The 13,672-nt window shown below is 41.6% G+C and overlaps 2 protein-coding genes across 2 annotated transcripts; one reads left to right on the forward strand and one right to left on the reverse strand.

Annotated features, from left to right (window-relative positions):
• Positions 1–1,087: 1,087 nt before the first annotated feature.
• Positions 1,088–6,710, forward strand: ddx24 (DEAD (Asp-Glu-Ala-Asp) box helicase 24). The gene is made up of 8 exons (XM_061795045.1): positions 1,088–2,263; positions 2,345–2,773; positions 3,748–3,901; positions 3,989–4,498; positions 4,961–5,036; positions 5,682–5,870; positions 5,952–6,081; positions 6,164–6,710. Exons 1-8 carry the CDS (start codon positions 1,477–1,479, stop codon positions 6,427–6,429), a joined length of 2,541 nt encoding a protein of 846 aa, XP_061651029.1. The 5' UTR covers positions 1,088–1,476; the 3' UTR covers positions 6,430–6,710.
• A 160-nt stretch (positions 6,711–6,870) lies between these two features.
• Positions 6,871–12,586, reverse strand: LOC133487851 (ubiquitin thioesterase OTUB2-like). The gene is made up of 5 exons (XM_061795052.1): positions 12,294–12,586; positions 12,105–12,223; positions 11,926–12,010; positions 9,777–9,968; positions 6,871–7,288 (listed from the first exon to the last, which is right to left on the reverse strand). The coding sequence occupies exons 1-5, from the start codon at positions 12,372–12,374 to the stop codon at positions 7,082–7,084; spliced, it is 684 nt and encodes a 227-aa protein (XP_061651036.1). The 5' UTR covers positions 12,375–12,586; the 3' UTR covers positions 6,871–7,081.
• Between the last annotated feature and the right edge of the window lie 1,086 nt (positions 12,587–13,672).

Raw genomic sequence — 13,672 nt, forward strand, 5'->3', positions numbered from 1 at the left:
ACTAGCATTTGACTAGATTTAGCACATGTAGTTATGGCGATGAAAGTGACCTGATACTGCCAGCATTTAAAAAAAAATGAAAATAGAGACATACACTGCAAAAACTCAAAAACTTAAAAAAAATAAGACTCATCACCTTATTTTTACACAATCTTCATTTGTTCCAAGCTGATTTTTACTTAAACTAAGTAGCCAAAAAGTTTGCCAGGGGAGTAAGTTTTTTATTATTATTATTAAACTCCACTGGCAACTTTTTTTTTTATGTGTGATTTGTCTAATTTTAATTAGTTTTGACTAGAAATAAAATATACTTGGTGAGATTTTGAGTTTTTGCAGGGCATGTCAACTTTATTTGCACCAGATTCTTTAAAAAAAAAAAAATTAACACGCCCTGTCTTGGCATAAGATACTTCACGAAGACATTTAATATCATATCAGATACACTGGGCAAAAATTATTTGCTATTCAATTAGCTAGCGATAGCTCTCAGTGCCTAATTAGCTTATTAGCTATTATTACACGCCAGTTGGAGCATCCCGTCTAACCGACGTGCTTACGCGGTGGCCATGTTGGACAGGTCGATATTCACTTCAAAGGCAATGCATGGACATTGAAATTAAGTCATAATTTACTAATTTCTCAAACAATTTTCACGAGATTTACTTTTTTGGTCAATGGAAAAGCGTGTGCTATCACCAAAGAACATAAATTAAAAAAAATCATTAAAAAAAACGTTTTTTCTTTTTTTTCCAATTTAATTTGAGGACGAATTCATAGGGTGGGCTAAGGCAAATTTTGGGTAGGCTTGAGGAGTTAGTCAAGGTGTTATTAAGATTGTTTTTGTATTGTTAGGTCGATGTTGAGACACTGAGTATAAATAAGAAGGCATCGAAAAAAACGACAATGGCGAACAATCGAACCTGTAATATCAGATTGTCAAAAATTATTTTGAAAAAAAATAATCAAAGAGATACTGTAATGCAAAAATAATTACAAAATAGTCAAATTTTACTTGGGTTTCTAAATGTAACAGATTTGGTAATTAAAATATGGTGACGTTTGTTTTATTTTATTTTTAAACGGGCTAAAACGCATACTTGAGCTATACTCCATCCCAGTAGACGGCGGTAATGCACTTAAACGTTATTTGCCATCTGTCATTATAATCTCAATGAAAAAGAAGTTGATCCGCAAATAAAGTTTTTTGAAAAAGACGTGACAAACAGTAATGGCTACTCCCTTGTAACATGTGCTGTTGTCGTCAAACGCGATAACGTTTTAATATCCCAGGGGGGGAAAACAACGCAGTCAGGAGGCGACAGTTGTTAATTCGTGGTGGTTTAATCTTCTATGTTTTACGAAAAAGCAGACTGAGCCACTTTTGTGTGAGTAGACACGTTGCTGCTTGGCTTGCTACGTTGCTTGATTTCGAGCCTCGTTGTCTGTCTTGTTTCTGGTGCCTATCATTTTAAGAAAATGAACACATCGAAGACGAAAAAGAAGCGAATGAGCTTCGCTCCTTGCAAACGAAACAAGCGGAGCATTCAAGTAAAGGGCCAATGGAAAGCGGTCGTCTTGGATCCCGAACTCTTCTCCGAGGAGGGTCTGGTTTGTTTTGAGAAACTGACGAATTACTGCCTAGTAGACTCCGACAAGCCTGCAGCTAATGCAGAGAACGAAGTTAAAGGAAGAAAGAAAAAAGGAAAGAAAAGAAAGTCAAGCGAAGATGAGGTGGTCGAAAAGGGAGACGTGGATAGAAAACAGTCAGAAAAGATTTCCGAACCTCCCAAGAAGAAGAAAAAGAAAAAAAGAGACATTTCAGATAATGACTCGGCCCAAGATGAGACTGCGGAGGTGATGCAGAACGATGCAGATGAGAAAGAGGAAATGAAAACCGATCAAGAGGACACATCCAAAACTGCACCACCCACTGCTAGCTTAGATCAACCAAAACTTAAGAAAAAGACTAAACTTAAAAAGAAAAAGAAGCAGCAAAAAGAAAAGAACAAAGAGGATCAAACCAACGCAACTCAAGATAAAGAGATAAGGCCAAAAAAACAATTGAAAAACTGGACTAATGCTACCCTTTCTGGTTCTGAAGTAAAAAATGCAGACATGCGTGCATGGAAAGACCTGTTTGTCCCACCTGTTGTGCTGAAGGCCCTCAGCAGCCTTGGCTTCACATCACCAACACCAATTCAAGCCTTAGTGCTGCCTCCAGCCATCAGAGATCGTATGGATATATTGGGAGCGGCTGAGACGGGTAAGACGCTTTACATTAAATACAATATTTAACCCACACACCTCACATTATACACTGAGGTTAATAATGCTGTCATTTCAGGAAGTGGTAAAACATTAGCTTTTGGTATTCCCATGATCCATAACATCCTGGAGTGGAAGGAAACTGCTGAAAAGCCCGGGGCTGACAATGTCGATCCAGACATGTTGCAAGGAAGCTTGCCAGAGTCCCTAGAAGCTGATATGGGCAGTCCTGAGGAGCAGGACGAGGAAGAAGGAAGTATCACTGGGCAGGCTGACAAAGGTGAATCTGGGGATGAGGATGACCACGACACTGAACATCAAGATCAGGATGGGAGGCTTGGGTGCGTGCAAGTCATCGATGATGTCAAGTTTGATGCCGACATCACTGCGGCAGAGGAGAACCGCGCTGTTGGTGGTGCTCGGCCCCTGCTCGGACTGGTCCTCACCCCCACCAGGGAGTTGGCAGTCCAGGTCAAACACCACATAGATGCTGTAGGGAAGTTCACTGGTGAGTCCTGCATGCACTCACATGCTTCCACCGATTGCTGCGTGATTTGGACAAAGTTTTATACACCCGATACAGTGGGGCCTTGAGATAAGAGTTCTTTGTCAACACTCGTATCTCAAATAATCAAAATAAACATTTTTGTAATTTTTTTTGAAGGCCCCCTTCCATCAAAAGCCTGACCTGTTATGCATAAAAGAGGGGGAAAATCTCCTCTTTTATGCATAAACAGCATAAGGCTTGCAAAACAGGTGAATTTGAAATCGCCATCGTTTTGACGTAGCGTCGCCAAATAATATTCAAGTACCTGCCCACTTCATGCTTGCTACCCAACCACTCAACTCAGCTGAACGGCAACACGGCATTTCCGGCTTTTAAGTGAGGGAGTCACTGCCAAACAAATAGACTATAAGTATACATATGCTATGTTTTAGAACACAACTTAATATTCACAACTTTGGCATGGTCTTGTCTCGGTATGAAATAATGAGCCGTTGTGCTTAAAATGTAGTTTTGGGTAATATGCAGTATTTTTATATCTACGTTTTGATGTTAAGAGTGTTCATGTGTTTCTGACTTGTCTTGAATTTTCGGACTTAGTCAAAGGAATCACTGTAAGCAGGCACTGGCAGCATCCAGTTTCTAATGCCATAAACAAAAAATGACAAATATTAAATTAGTGAAGAGACAATTTCATCAAACCCTTGTCATACTAAAATCAACAGTGCATGTCATTTTTCCTCAATTGCTTCATGACACAGTTAATCAACACTCAATTCAAATGTTTTTCAGTGTCCAACATCTTGTAGTAATCTTCACAGATCAGTGGAAGCTGTTATAAATGCAAAAGAGGGACCAACTGCAAATTTCCTTCCATTGCCGCCACTTGCTGGTCAATGCATTGATTGTCAATATAGTAAGCGTGTCGGAAATTCACTAACAGTTTGACTGTTAGTAAAATGGTTGCTCTTGCGCAGACATCACGACAGCCGTAGTGGTGGGTGGGATGGCGCAACAGAAGCAGAGAAGGATATTGAATCACAGGCCAGAAATCCTCATTGCCACTCCAGGACGTCTGTGGGACTTGATCAAGGAGAGACATCCACATCTTCTCAACCTTAGACAGCTCAAGTGGGTCACGCCTCTGCTTCTTCTGCACTTAAGAGCAAATGGAAAGTCTTTTGCTGTGATGATAAATGGTGGTGGTGTCTTCTCCAGGACCCTGGTGATCGACGAAGCTGACCGCATGGTTGAACAAGGCCACTTTGCGGAGCTGGAGTCTGTGCTGGAGATGCTCAACACCACTCAGTTCAATCCCAAGAGGCAAAAATTTGTCTTCTCTGCCACGCTGACCATGGCTCACAGCTTGCCCATGCGCTTGCTGCAGAAGAAGAAGAAGGTGCAGCAGACCGACAAGGTGGCGCTCCTCATGGAGAAAGTGGGGATCAAGTCCAAGCCCAAAGTGATCGACCTGACCAGGAAGCAGGCGACGGTGGAGACCTTGACCGAGACGCAGATTCACTGTCAGAAAGAGGAGAAGGACTTCTTCCTCTACTACTTCCTATTGCAGTATCCCGGACGCACCATGGTGTTCGCCAACAGCATCGAGTGCATCAAGCGGCTCAACTTGCTGCTAGTCATCCTGGACTGTACGCCGCTGCCGCTGCACGCCAACATGCACCAGAAGCAGCGTCTGAAAAACCTGGAGAGGTTTGCTGAGAGGGAGAGGTGAGTTTTCTTACTGCTGCATTTTTTTGCCTCTATTTGGGATATGCCAATGATAAACTGTGGAGCTTCCGTACAAAAATCTCAGCCAGAACAATTTGGAGAAGGCCCTTTTCTGTTCCAGAATGACTGTGGCCCAGTGCACTAAAGCAAGGTCATTGAAGGTATGCGTTAAGAACTTTCATGTTCACTTAATGTCCATGTGTCCCAGTGCTTTCGACTGTATGGTAACACCTAGATTGGGACACTCATCATTCGGTTATAACCAAAGTGAAGCAGTTTTTAAAAACCAGTCCACGGCTCACAAATTACTATTTGCTAAAATCATCTAACCCTTTCCAAAATTCTATAAATAGGTGTTTTATGTGACCTCTGCCAGGTCTTAATGCACACACAGCAAGTCAGTCTGTTTTTAACAAAGCCTCAACTTCATGCGAATGGAACCTTTTGTGGTGTTTTCCACAGTTGTGTGTTGCTGACAACTGACGTGGCAGCAAGAGGGCTGGATATCCCCAATGTGCAGCATGTCATTCACTACCAGGTATCTTTTTTCTTGACATTCTCCTTTCAGAGCGAATGTTCGGAAGGTCATCATTTTTAAACTGATAAAGCAACTGAAATAACAGAGGTGCTACGTTATTCTTGCATAGTGGCAACATCTATTTGTGACTGCAATGTATTCTCTGAGGGCTATTTTTATGTAATCTTGGTTGTATATATGAACGTGACTCAAGCTGGGGAAGTGCAGTGTCAAAAAAAAGAAGAAGCTGGCAGACAATTCAAGTCTCAGAAAAAAAAACAAGAACTGAAAAAGGCTTCAGTAAAGGCCTGCAAAAGCATTTCAAATGAAGAAGGCAAGTCTGGTGAGAGTCAGTGGGCAGGCGTGATACAATTATTGCAAGTAAAGGTTAGGCTGCCAAATATTAAATGTTAGTCACATTGAAGTTATTTTAATGTCTGTTCTAATACTTTTGCTCACTTGAAAAGTGGATGGCTTCAAACAAAAGGTGCTCGGTCCTGAGTTGTTTCACACATCGAGATGTAAATACCATGAAATACAAGCTGGAATTAACTTTTCTCATATGCATCTTTTGACCTGAAAGCCAAATGTCTTCAGTATACAACAAAAACAAAGGAATTGACCATGCCTGTTCCAATACTGTACAGTATGTTCTTCCACCTTCAGGTTCCCCGCACATCTGAGACATACATCCATCGCAGCGGCAGGACGGCTAGAGCTACAAATGAGGGTCTCAGTTTGCTGCTCATCAGCCCTGACGACATGTTGAACTTCAAAAAGATTTACAGGAACCTGGGAAAAGATGAGGAGCTTCCTGTGTTTCCTGTAGAGAACCACTACATGGAGGCAATCAAGGCAAGAGCAGTCACCTAGTCATTTATTTTATTGGTCCTTTAGGTGTTCATTTGTTATTTTAAAATGGAAATCTTAATACAGGAGCGTGTAAACTTGGCCAGGAAGATTGAAAAGGTTGAGTTCTTCAACAGCAGGCAAAAACATCACAACTCCTGGTTCAGGCAAGCAGCAGAGGCTATGGACATCGAGCTAGACCAAAACCTCTTGATAGGTAAGCGCCATAACACATTGAGTCCATTTAGAATCCGAACCAATCCAATGCAGAGAGCTGAACATTGTGTGTATGTCTGCAGGCAATGGGAGGGATGAGGATGATGATCGGGAGCAACAGAAGATGGTGAAAGGGATGAAGAAACAATTGAAGGATCTCATCTCCCAGCCCGTGTACAAGAGTATGACAAAGACCAAGTACCCCACTCAGATGGGACGTCTGTGCCTGGCTCACCTGCCTGTCGTGGGGAAGCAAAGCGCTGTCATGAGTGTGTCGGCGCAGCAGAAGAAAAAGAAAACTGGTCCACCACAGCACAAAAAAGGGAAGCAGAAAAAATACAGGCGGTAAACTAGTTTACAGAAATTGGAATTTAAAATCTGCAATTTTCAGATGTCAAATTTGGACAAGCAGAAAAAACATTGGCGCTAAAGTCTTTTACAGAAATTGGAATTTAAGATCTGTAATTTTCTGATGTCAAAATTGGACAATCTTGGAGAGCAATCACATACACTGCAGTTTTGTCTCAATAACAATTTTAATGACGCATTGTATTCTGTAATTACATGAGTTGGAAGGCAGAAGAAATTAATTGACAAATACCAGTAAAACATCAGGTTTTGTCATAGAAATATGTAGTATGGCCCCAAGGTGAAGTATAAGTAGTATATATATATATATGAAGTATAATGATGTCATCCCAAGGTTGATTGGGCAATTTAATATCGCTTCATGATTTTCTGGCAATGCCGGTACATCATTGCTTATTTTTTATGATCATTTTTGTGAAAATGTCCCAATTTTTCAGACCCAATTAGTGTTAAGGCTGTGAAAAATAATAATGCAAAGCCCCACATGTTGTCCTTTGATCAAGTTAAGTCACTGAGATTGACAGCGCTATTCAAAACATTTGACGGTGTACAATGTGCAGAATTGACCATGTCCTAAAACGCTATCGGAATTTAACTCAATCCCAGGCCACGTCTGTTACTGGGGGAAGCAGTCAGGGTGGGGGTCGTGGGCCCAGAATGCTAAAGTGTGATATGTGGTGGAGGAGGTGCATGGAGGGCTCGGCCCCATCAGGGATAATGTGGTGCACCAACTGCTCATCTTCGCCGTCCATTGAGACGATGTGGATGCAGATGTCCAGTGCCTGAGTTAGAGCCAGGATGTCCACATGGTCACACTCCATCCCCATAGCTTCCACTTCCTGCACATGAATAAAAAGTTTATTTTAAGAAAGCAGGTAGCGGTGAACAAAGTGTGGCTCGGGGGTCACATAACGGGAAGCTCGGTTCATTATTAAGAATGCTGTAGCATTTAATTTTGCTGTTTTTCCTCCCCAACTTTCCTAAATTTGACACACAAAGAATCTTAACGATCCTGCCAAATTTGATTAAAATAAAATAAAACGGCTATGTAATATTAGGCTTCAAAATTGTAAAAAATCAAGCCACTGTCTCCGCTTTCAAAGGCTGCGGGTGTGTCAACTCAATGCGTGAAACAACCCCCCCGCTGAAAAATGTATGCTGCTTCATGTAGCATTTTCCTTATACTTAGACATACAGTTGTGTTCAAAATAGCAGTGTGTTTAAAAAGGTGAATAAACGTCATTCTTCAAATGCATTGGGGACACTGCAAATTCTATTTCAAAGCAAGAAAGTCAAGAAATATAATGTTCAAAAAAAGTGTCATCTGTCTTTACAAACTCAAAAATGTACTCTATAAACTAAGAAATGCTTGAAGATTCAACTTTCCTGAGAATCATCAATGAATATTTAGTTGCATAACCATGATTTCTGATAACTGCTTCATATCTGTGGTGTATGGAGTCGACCAACTTCTGGCACTAATCAACTGGTATTGCAGCCCAGGACAATTGTACTACCTACGGTCCACAATTCCTCTGCATTTCTTTGTTTTGTCATGAACAGCATTTTTTTATGTCAGCCCACAAATTTTCTACGGGATTAAAGTCCGGGGATTGTGCTGGCCACTCCGTGACTTGAATGCTGAACCATGATTTTGCTCGCTTGCTGGTGTGTTTGGGGTCATTGTCTTGTTGAAACACCCATTTCAAAGGCATTTCCTCTTCAGCGTAACGGCAACACGACTTCTTCCAGTAGTCTGATGTACTCAAACTGATCCGTGATCTCTGGTATACGATAAATAGGACCAACACGAGAAACATCCCCTTATCACGATGCTTGCACCACCATGCTTCACCGTCTTCACTGTGTACAGTGGCTTGAATTCAGTGTTTGCAGTACGTCTGACAAACTGTCTGTGGCCCTTACACCCAAAAAGAACAATCTTACTCTCATCAGTCCACAAAATATTATGCCTTTTTTTTTTAGGCCGGTTAGTGTTCTCTGGCAAATTGTAACCGCTTTAGCATGTCTTTTTATCAACAGTAGGACTTTGCGGGGGCTTCTTGCTGGTAGCTTGGCTTCACATAGACGTCGTCTGTTGTTGCAGTACTCACAGGCAACCTGAGATGATTTTTGATCCTCCTCTAGCTGATCATTTGCTGAGCCTGTGCCAGTTTGGTTATTCTCTGATCCATTTGAATAGTCGTTTTTCTTCCTTGCCTTTCTGGTTTGGGCTGCCGTTTTAAAGTGTTTTCCATTTTAGCTGAAGAGCCTATCATTTTCTGCACTTCTTGATAGGTTTTCCCCACTTTTATTAATTTCTTAATCAAAGAAGGCTCTTCTGAACATTTGACTGTTTTTCAAGGACAAATGCACAGCCAGCATATGTAGCGTCAGTTGCCTTGATCCTTAAATAAGGACCACCTGTTTAACAACTATTTTTTTCACAGAATCAATTACCTCTAAGTGATTTTCTTTTTTTTTTTTAACATGCCGCTTTCAGTTAATGATTCTGTTTCACAGAATCAGCAGCATGCACATCATCCCTGTTTGTTTTCCATACCTTTACTAAACCTAGAAACTTACTTGCAGTGTAGATGTTGAAATTCGAACAAAAACGGTGATTTATCTTGCTACTAGTGATGTGGGACTGCTGTACATGTTATCCATCCATCCGTTTTCTGTGTCGCTTATCCTCACTAGGGTCACGGGCGTGCTGGAGCCTATCCCAGCTATCTTTGGGTGAGAGGTGGGGTACACCCTGAACTGGTCACCAGCCAATCGCAGAGCACATATAAACAACCATTCGCACTCACATTCACACCTATGGGCAATTTAGCATCTTCAATCAACCTACCACCACACGTTTTTGGGATGTGGGAGGAAACCGGAGTACCTGGGGGAAAAAAACACGGAGAGAACATGCAAACTCCACGTAGGCGAGGCTGGATTTGAACCCGGGTCCTCATAACTGTGAGGCAGAAGTGCTAACCACCGTGCCGATATATACTGTACATGTTAGAGCTGTGAAAATATGTCCGCTTAAAGCCTCCTTTGGGTGGAATATCACTATAAGATATTTAAGAATTTAAACATACCATTTCTCAATCAATTTATTAGAAATAAAATTAGAATTGTAAAAAATATTTAAAAAAGTATAAAATAGATAAATATTTTTACATATTTTTTTGGTTCTTTTTCTACAAATGATCTGGCCCATCTGCTAATAATAAAAAAAAACTTCCCTTGAGCATAAACGTTTGCTCACTCCTGCTAGAGAGTATGATGTGTTTATTCTCTACGGGGCAGCAACATTCTTCCACTGACCTGATGACAGTAGACCTGCAGACTGGGCGCCTCTACAAAGTTGCGGAAGTCGTCTGCGTGGTTCTGCAGGTGCGCAGATGTGAGCAGGCGCAGGTACTGCACCACGCTGTCTGAGGTCACGTGATCGTTCAAAAGCCTGAACAGCATCTCTTCCCGGTCGCTGCCCTCACAGTGTTCGATGACATTGAGGACCTTTTCCAGTGGAGACAATCCAAAAGATAGCGCTGTAAGTACTGTATTTATCCATATAGTGGCAGTGGATGTTTATTTCCTCAACTGCAGAAAGCATTGACAGTATAATTCAATTATTTTTCCAAAATTAGATATACAGTAGGAATGTGTACTGGGGGAAAAGTAGGTATACACTTAAGGAAAATCATTCCATTTATTAGTTTAATTTCATAAATGTTAGCACATTGACATTCCTAAAACCGTTTCAGAATATACAGTGGGTACGGAAAGTTTTCAGACCCCCTTAAAAATTTCACAGTTATATTGCAGCCATTTGTTAAAATCATTTGTTAATTGTTTTCCTCATGTACACACAGCACCCCATATTGACAGGGAAAAAAATGCAATTGTTGAAATTTTGGCTGGTTTATCAAAAAAAGAAAAACTGAAATATCACGCAGCCCTAAGAATTCAGACCCTGTGCTGTGACACATATTTAACTTGGGTGCTGTCCATTTCTTCTGATCATCCTTAAGATGGTTCCACACCTTCATTGGAGTCCAGGTGTTTAATTATACTGATTGGCCTTGATGAGGAAAGCCACACCCATGTCTATATAAGACCTTACAGCCCACAGTGCATGTCAGAGCAAATGAGAATCATGAGGTCAAGGGAACTGCTTGAAGAGCTCAGAGACAGAATTGTGGCAAGGCACAGATCTGGCCAAGGTTATGAAAAAAATTCTGCTGCACTTAATGTTCCTAAGACCACAGTGGCCTCCATAATCCTTAAATGGAAGACGTTTGGGACTACCAGAACCCTTCCTAGAGCTGGCCGTCCGGCCAAACGTAGCAATCGGGGGAGAAGAGCCTTGGTGAAAGAGGTAAAAAAGAACCCAAAGATCACTGTGGCTGACCTTCAGAGATGCTGTCGGGAGATGGGAGAAAGTTCTAGAAAGTCAACCATCACTGCAGCCCTCCACCAGTTGGGGCTTTATGGCAGAGTGGCCAAGACACATGAAAGCCTGCATGGAGTTTGCTAAAAAAACACCTGAAGGACTCCAAGATGGTGAGAAATAAGATTCTCTGTCTGATGAGACCAAGACAGAACATTTTGGCCTGAATACTAAGCGGTATGTGGAGAGAAAACCAGCCACTGCTCATCACCTGTCCAATACAGTCCCAACAGTGAAGCATAGTGGCGGCAGCATCATGCTGTTGGGGTGTTTTTCAGCTACAGGGACAGGCCGGCCGGTTGCAATCGAAGAAAAGATGAATGCGGCCAAGTACAGGGATATCCTGGATGAAAACTTTTTCAAGAGTGCTCAAGACCTCAGACTGGGCTGAAGGTTCACCTTCAAAAAAAGACAATGACACAAAAGCACACAGCTAAAATACCGAAGGAGTGGCTTCAGAACAACTCTGTGACTGTTTTTGAATGGCCCAGCCAAAGCCCTGACTTAAACCCAATTGAGCATCTCTGGAAAGACCTGAAAATGGGAATGATGCAACGTTCACCATTCAACCTGACAGAACTGGAGAGGCTCTGCAAGGAGGAATGGCAGATCTCCAAATCCAGGTGTGAACAATTTGTTGCATCATTCCCAAAGACTCGTGGCTGTATTAGCTCAAAAGGGTGCTTCTACTAAATACTCAGCAAAGGGTCTGAATACTTATGCCTGTGTGATATTTCAGATTTTCTTTATTAATAAATCTGCAAAAATTTCAACAATTCTGTTGTTTTTTTTGTTAAGGGGTGCTGTGTGTACATTGGGGGGGGGGGGGGGGATGAACAAATGATTTTAGCAAATGGCTGCAATATAACTGAGTGAAACATTTAAGGGGGTCTGAATAATTTCCGTACCCTGTGTGTGTGTGTGTGTACATACACACAGTATGTCAGAAGTTACCAATTGGCAGGTTAATGCCCATCTTTCCAATTACGAGTCAGATGTATAATTTAAAAAGACATGATTTACTGTGTTCAAGTGGAGCTGGTAGGAACTCTGGTCAAATCCTGCAGAGGCGAGGTGTTCGCTGGTCGTGATGACTTTCTCCTTGAATCTGAACGCGAGATCGTTAAGGCAGTAATCAGAGGTTTGGTTGGGGGGGAAGAATGTTACATGTAATAATAATAATAATAATAATAATGAGTGACCTTTGCAAAGCCTTGACATTGTGCAAGATTGATTCCAAATAGGCGAAACAAAAGGCTCTGTAAAAACAGTTTCCATCGCCTCGCACTTTCCTCGCGGAGGAGAACAAGGCGCTCAGCTCCTGGTCAAGCACAACAGTGGATTAAAGACAAGCGGATATGCTCGTTTGCGCCACCTGCGACGCAACCTACTTGACATTTGCCGGAATGTTTTTGTTGTGGGGAGAGCACAGCAACATCTTCTCTGCGCGACACCAGGCAGCCAGCCTCCATCTTTCGACAAAAGAAAGCTCGCAAAGCTGCGGCTGCGAGCAGACGAGCTCGTCATGTCACTTAGCTCCGAGACATGTTCCGCAACGTTTAGGTGATGAAGTACATCAGAGGCGGGGGGCGTACTTAAATCTAAAAAGGCTGCCTTTAAAAGCGTTTCGCTAAGATTTTGTTTTCGAGTTGAACGGAAGTATGACAGTACCACGTGTTTGTGTCTTAAAGGTACAGTTCATCTTTATTGCAACACGAGAGGCACTGCGATGACGTCATGTCCTTCGCCTCATACAGTACAGTAATTGTTTGACGAATACATTAAAGGAGCTATGGGATCGTAATGGTCCATATTTCACAAACAAGTTAAAGACGCATCTGTTTTGACCTGTTGATATAGGTCACACAAAACCCGGACAAGGAGGTTCAGAGACTGCTTCTTTCCCAGAGCCATTATTGTAATAAACAATCACAATTTAAATAAAATAAAATGAAATACACCATTAATACACCCACCACACTACGTCCAAATATGGGACCTCTTATAGGCACTAATGTCTAGCGTGCAAGAGTCCCATCTACATGTTACTGTTCTTTGTTTATACTTTCTATTGTACAACGTTTTATATGCTGTAGTGTACATATTCAATTATTTATCAACCACCTTTTAAAAACTAGCATTTTAATATAAGAACCTAATAAAGCACCAATGGAATTGCACTTTGAATTTCGTTGTACACCATACAATAACAATAAAGGCGATTCTAATTCGGATTCGGATTCACAGATGTGCCCCCTCGGGACGGAGGAATGAAATTGCATTTAGCCATCCATCTATTTTCCATACCACTTGTCCTAGTAAGTTAAGTATATGAGCCCAATTTTCCTCGAGGGTTATTTATTGCAACAGAAATGCAATATACGCATAGAAATTAAGTCCAAAAAGTGGCCAGCCTCGTGAAATTCAGTAGGTTGCACTTTAACCAATTTTTTTTTTTTTGCAGCTTGCTTAATTTGTACATCATCAGAGAAGTGCTGACCCCTTACTCATTGTTTTTAAAAGGTGTTAATCTGATGGTGCCACATCAGGTGAGTAAGGGGCATGGGTTACAGTTGTCCATACAAAGGAACTGATGACTTCACAAGCGTCTTTGCTTCTCATGGAGGTCATTCAAAGTAAGCTCTTGTTCTCCGCCTTGGAGCCTGGACACCCACGTTTTGACTGCGCTGTCGCCTATTGAAGCTTCCCCATACACATTTTGCAACCATTTGAAAATGTTTAGAGCAAAAAAAAAATCAATCACAGACAT

The sequence above is a fragment of the Phyllopteryx taeniolatus genome, chromosome 13, assembly GCF_024500385.1.
Source record: "Phyllopteryx taeniolatus isolate TA_2022b chromosome 13, UOR_Ptae_1.2, whole genome shotgun sequence".
Taxonomy (NCBI): Eukaryota; Metazoa; Chordata; class Actinopteri; order Syngnathiformes; family Syngnathidae; genus Phyllopteryx; species Phyllopteryx taeniolatus.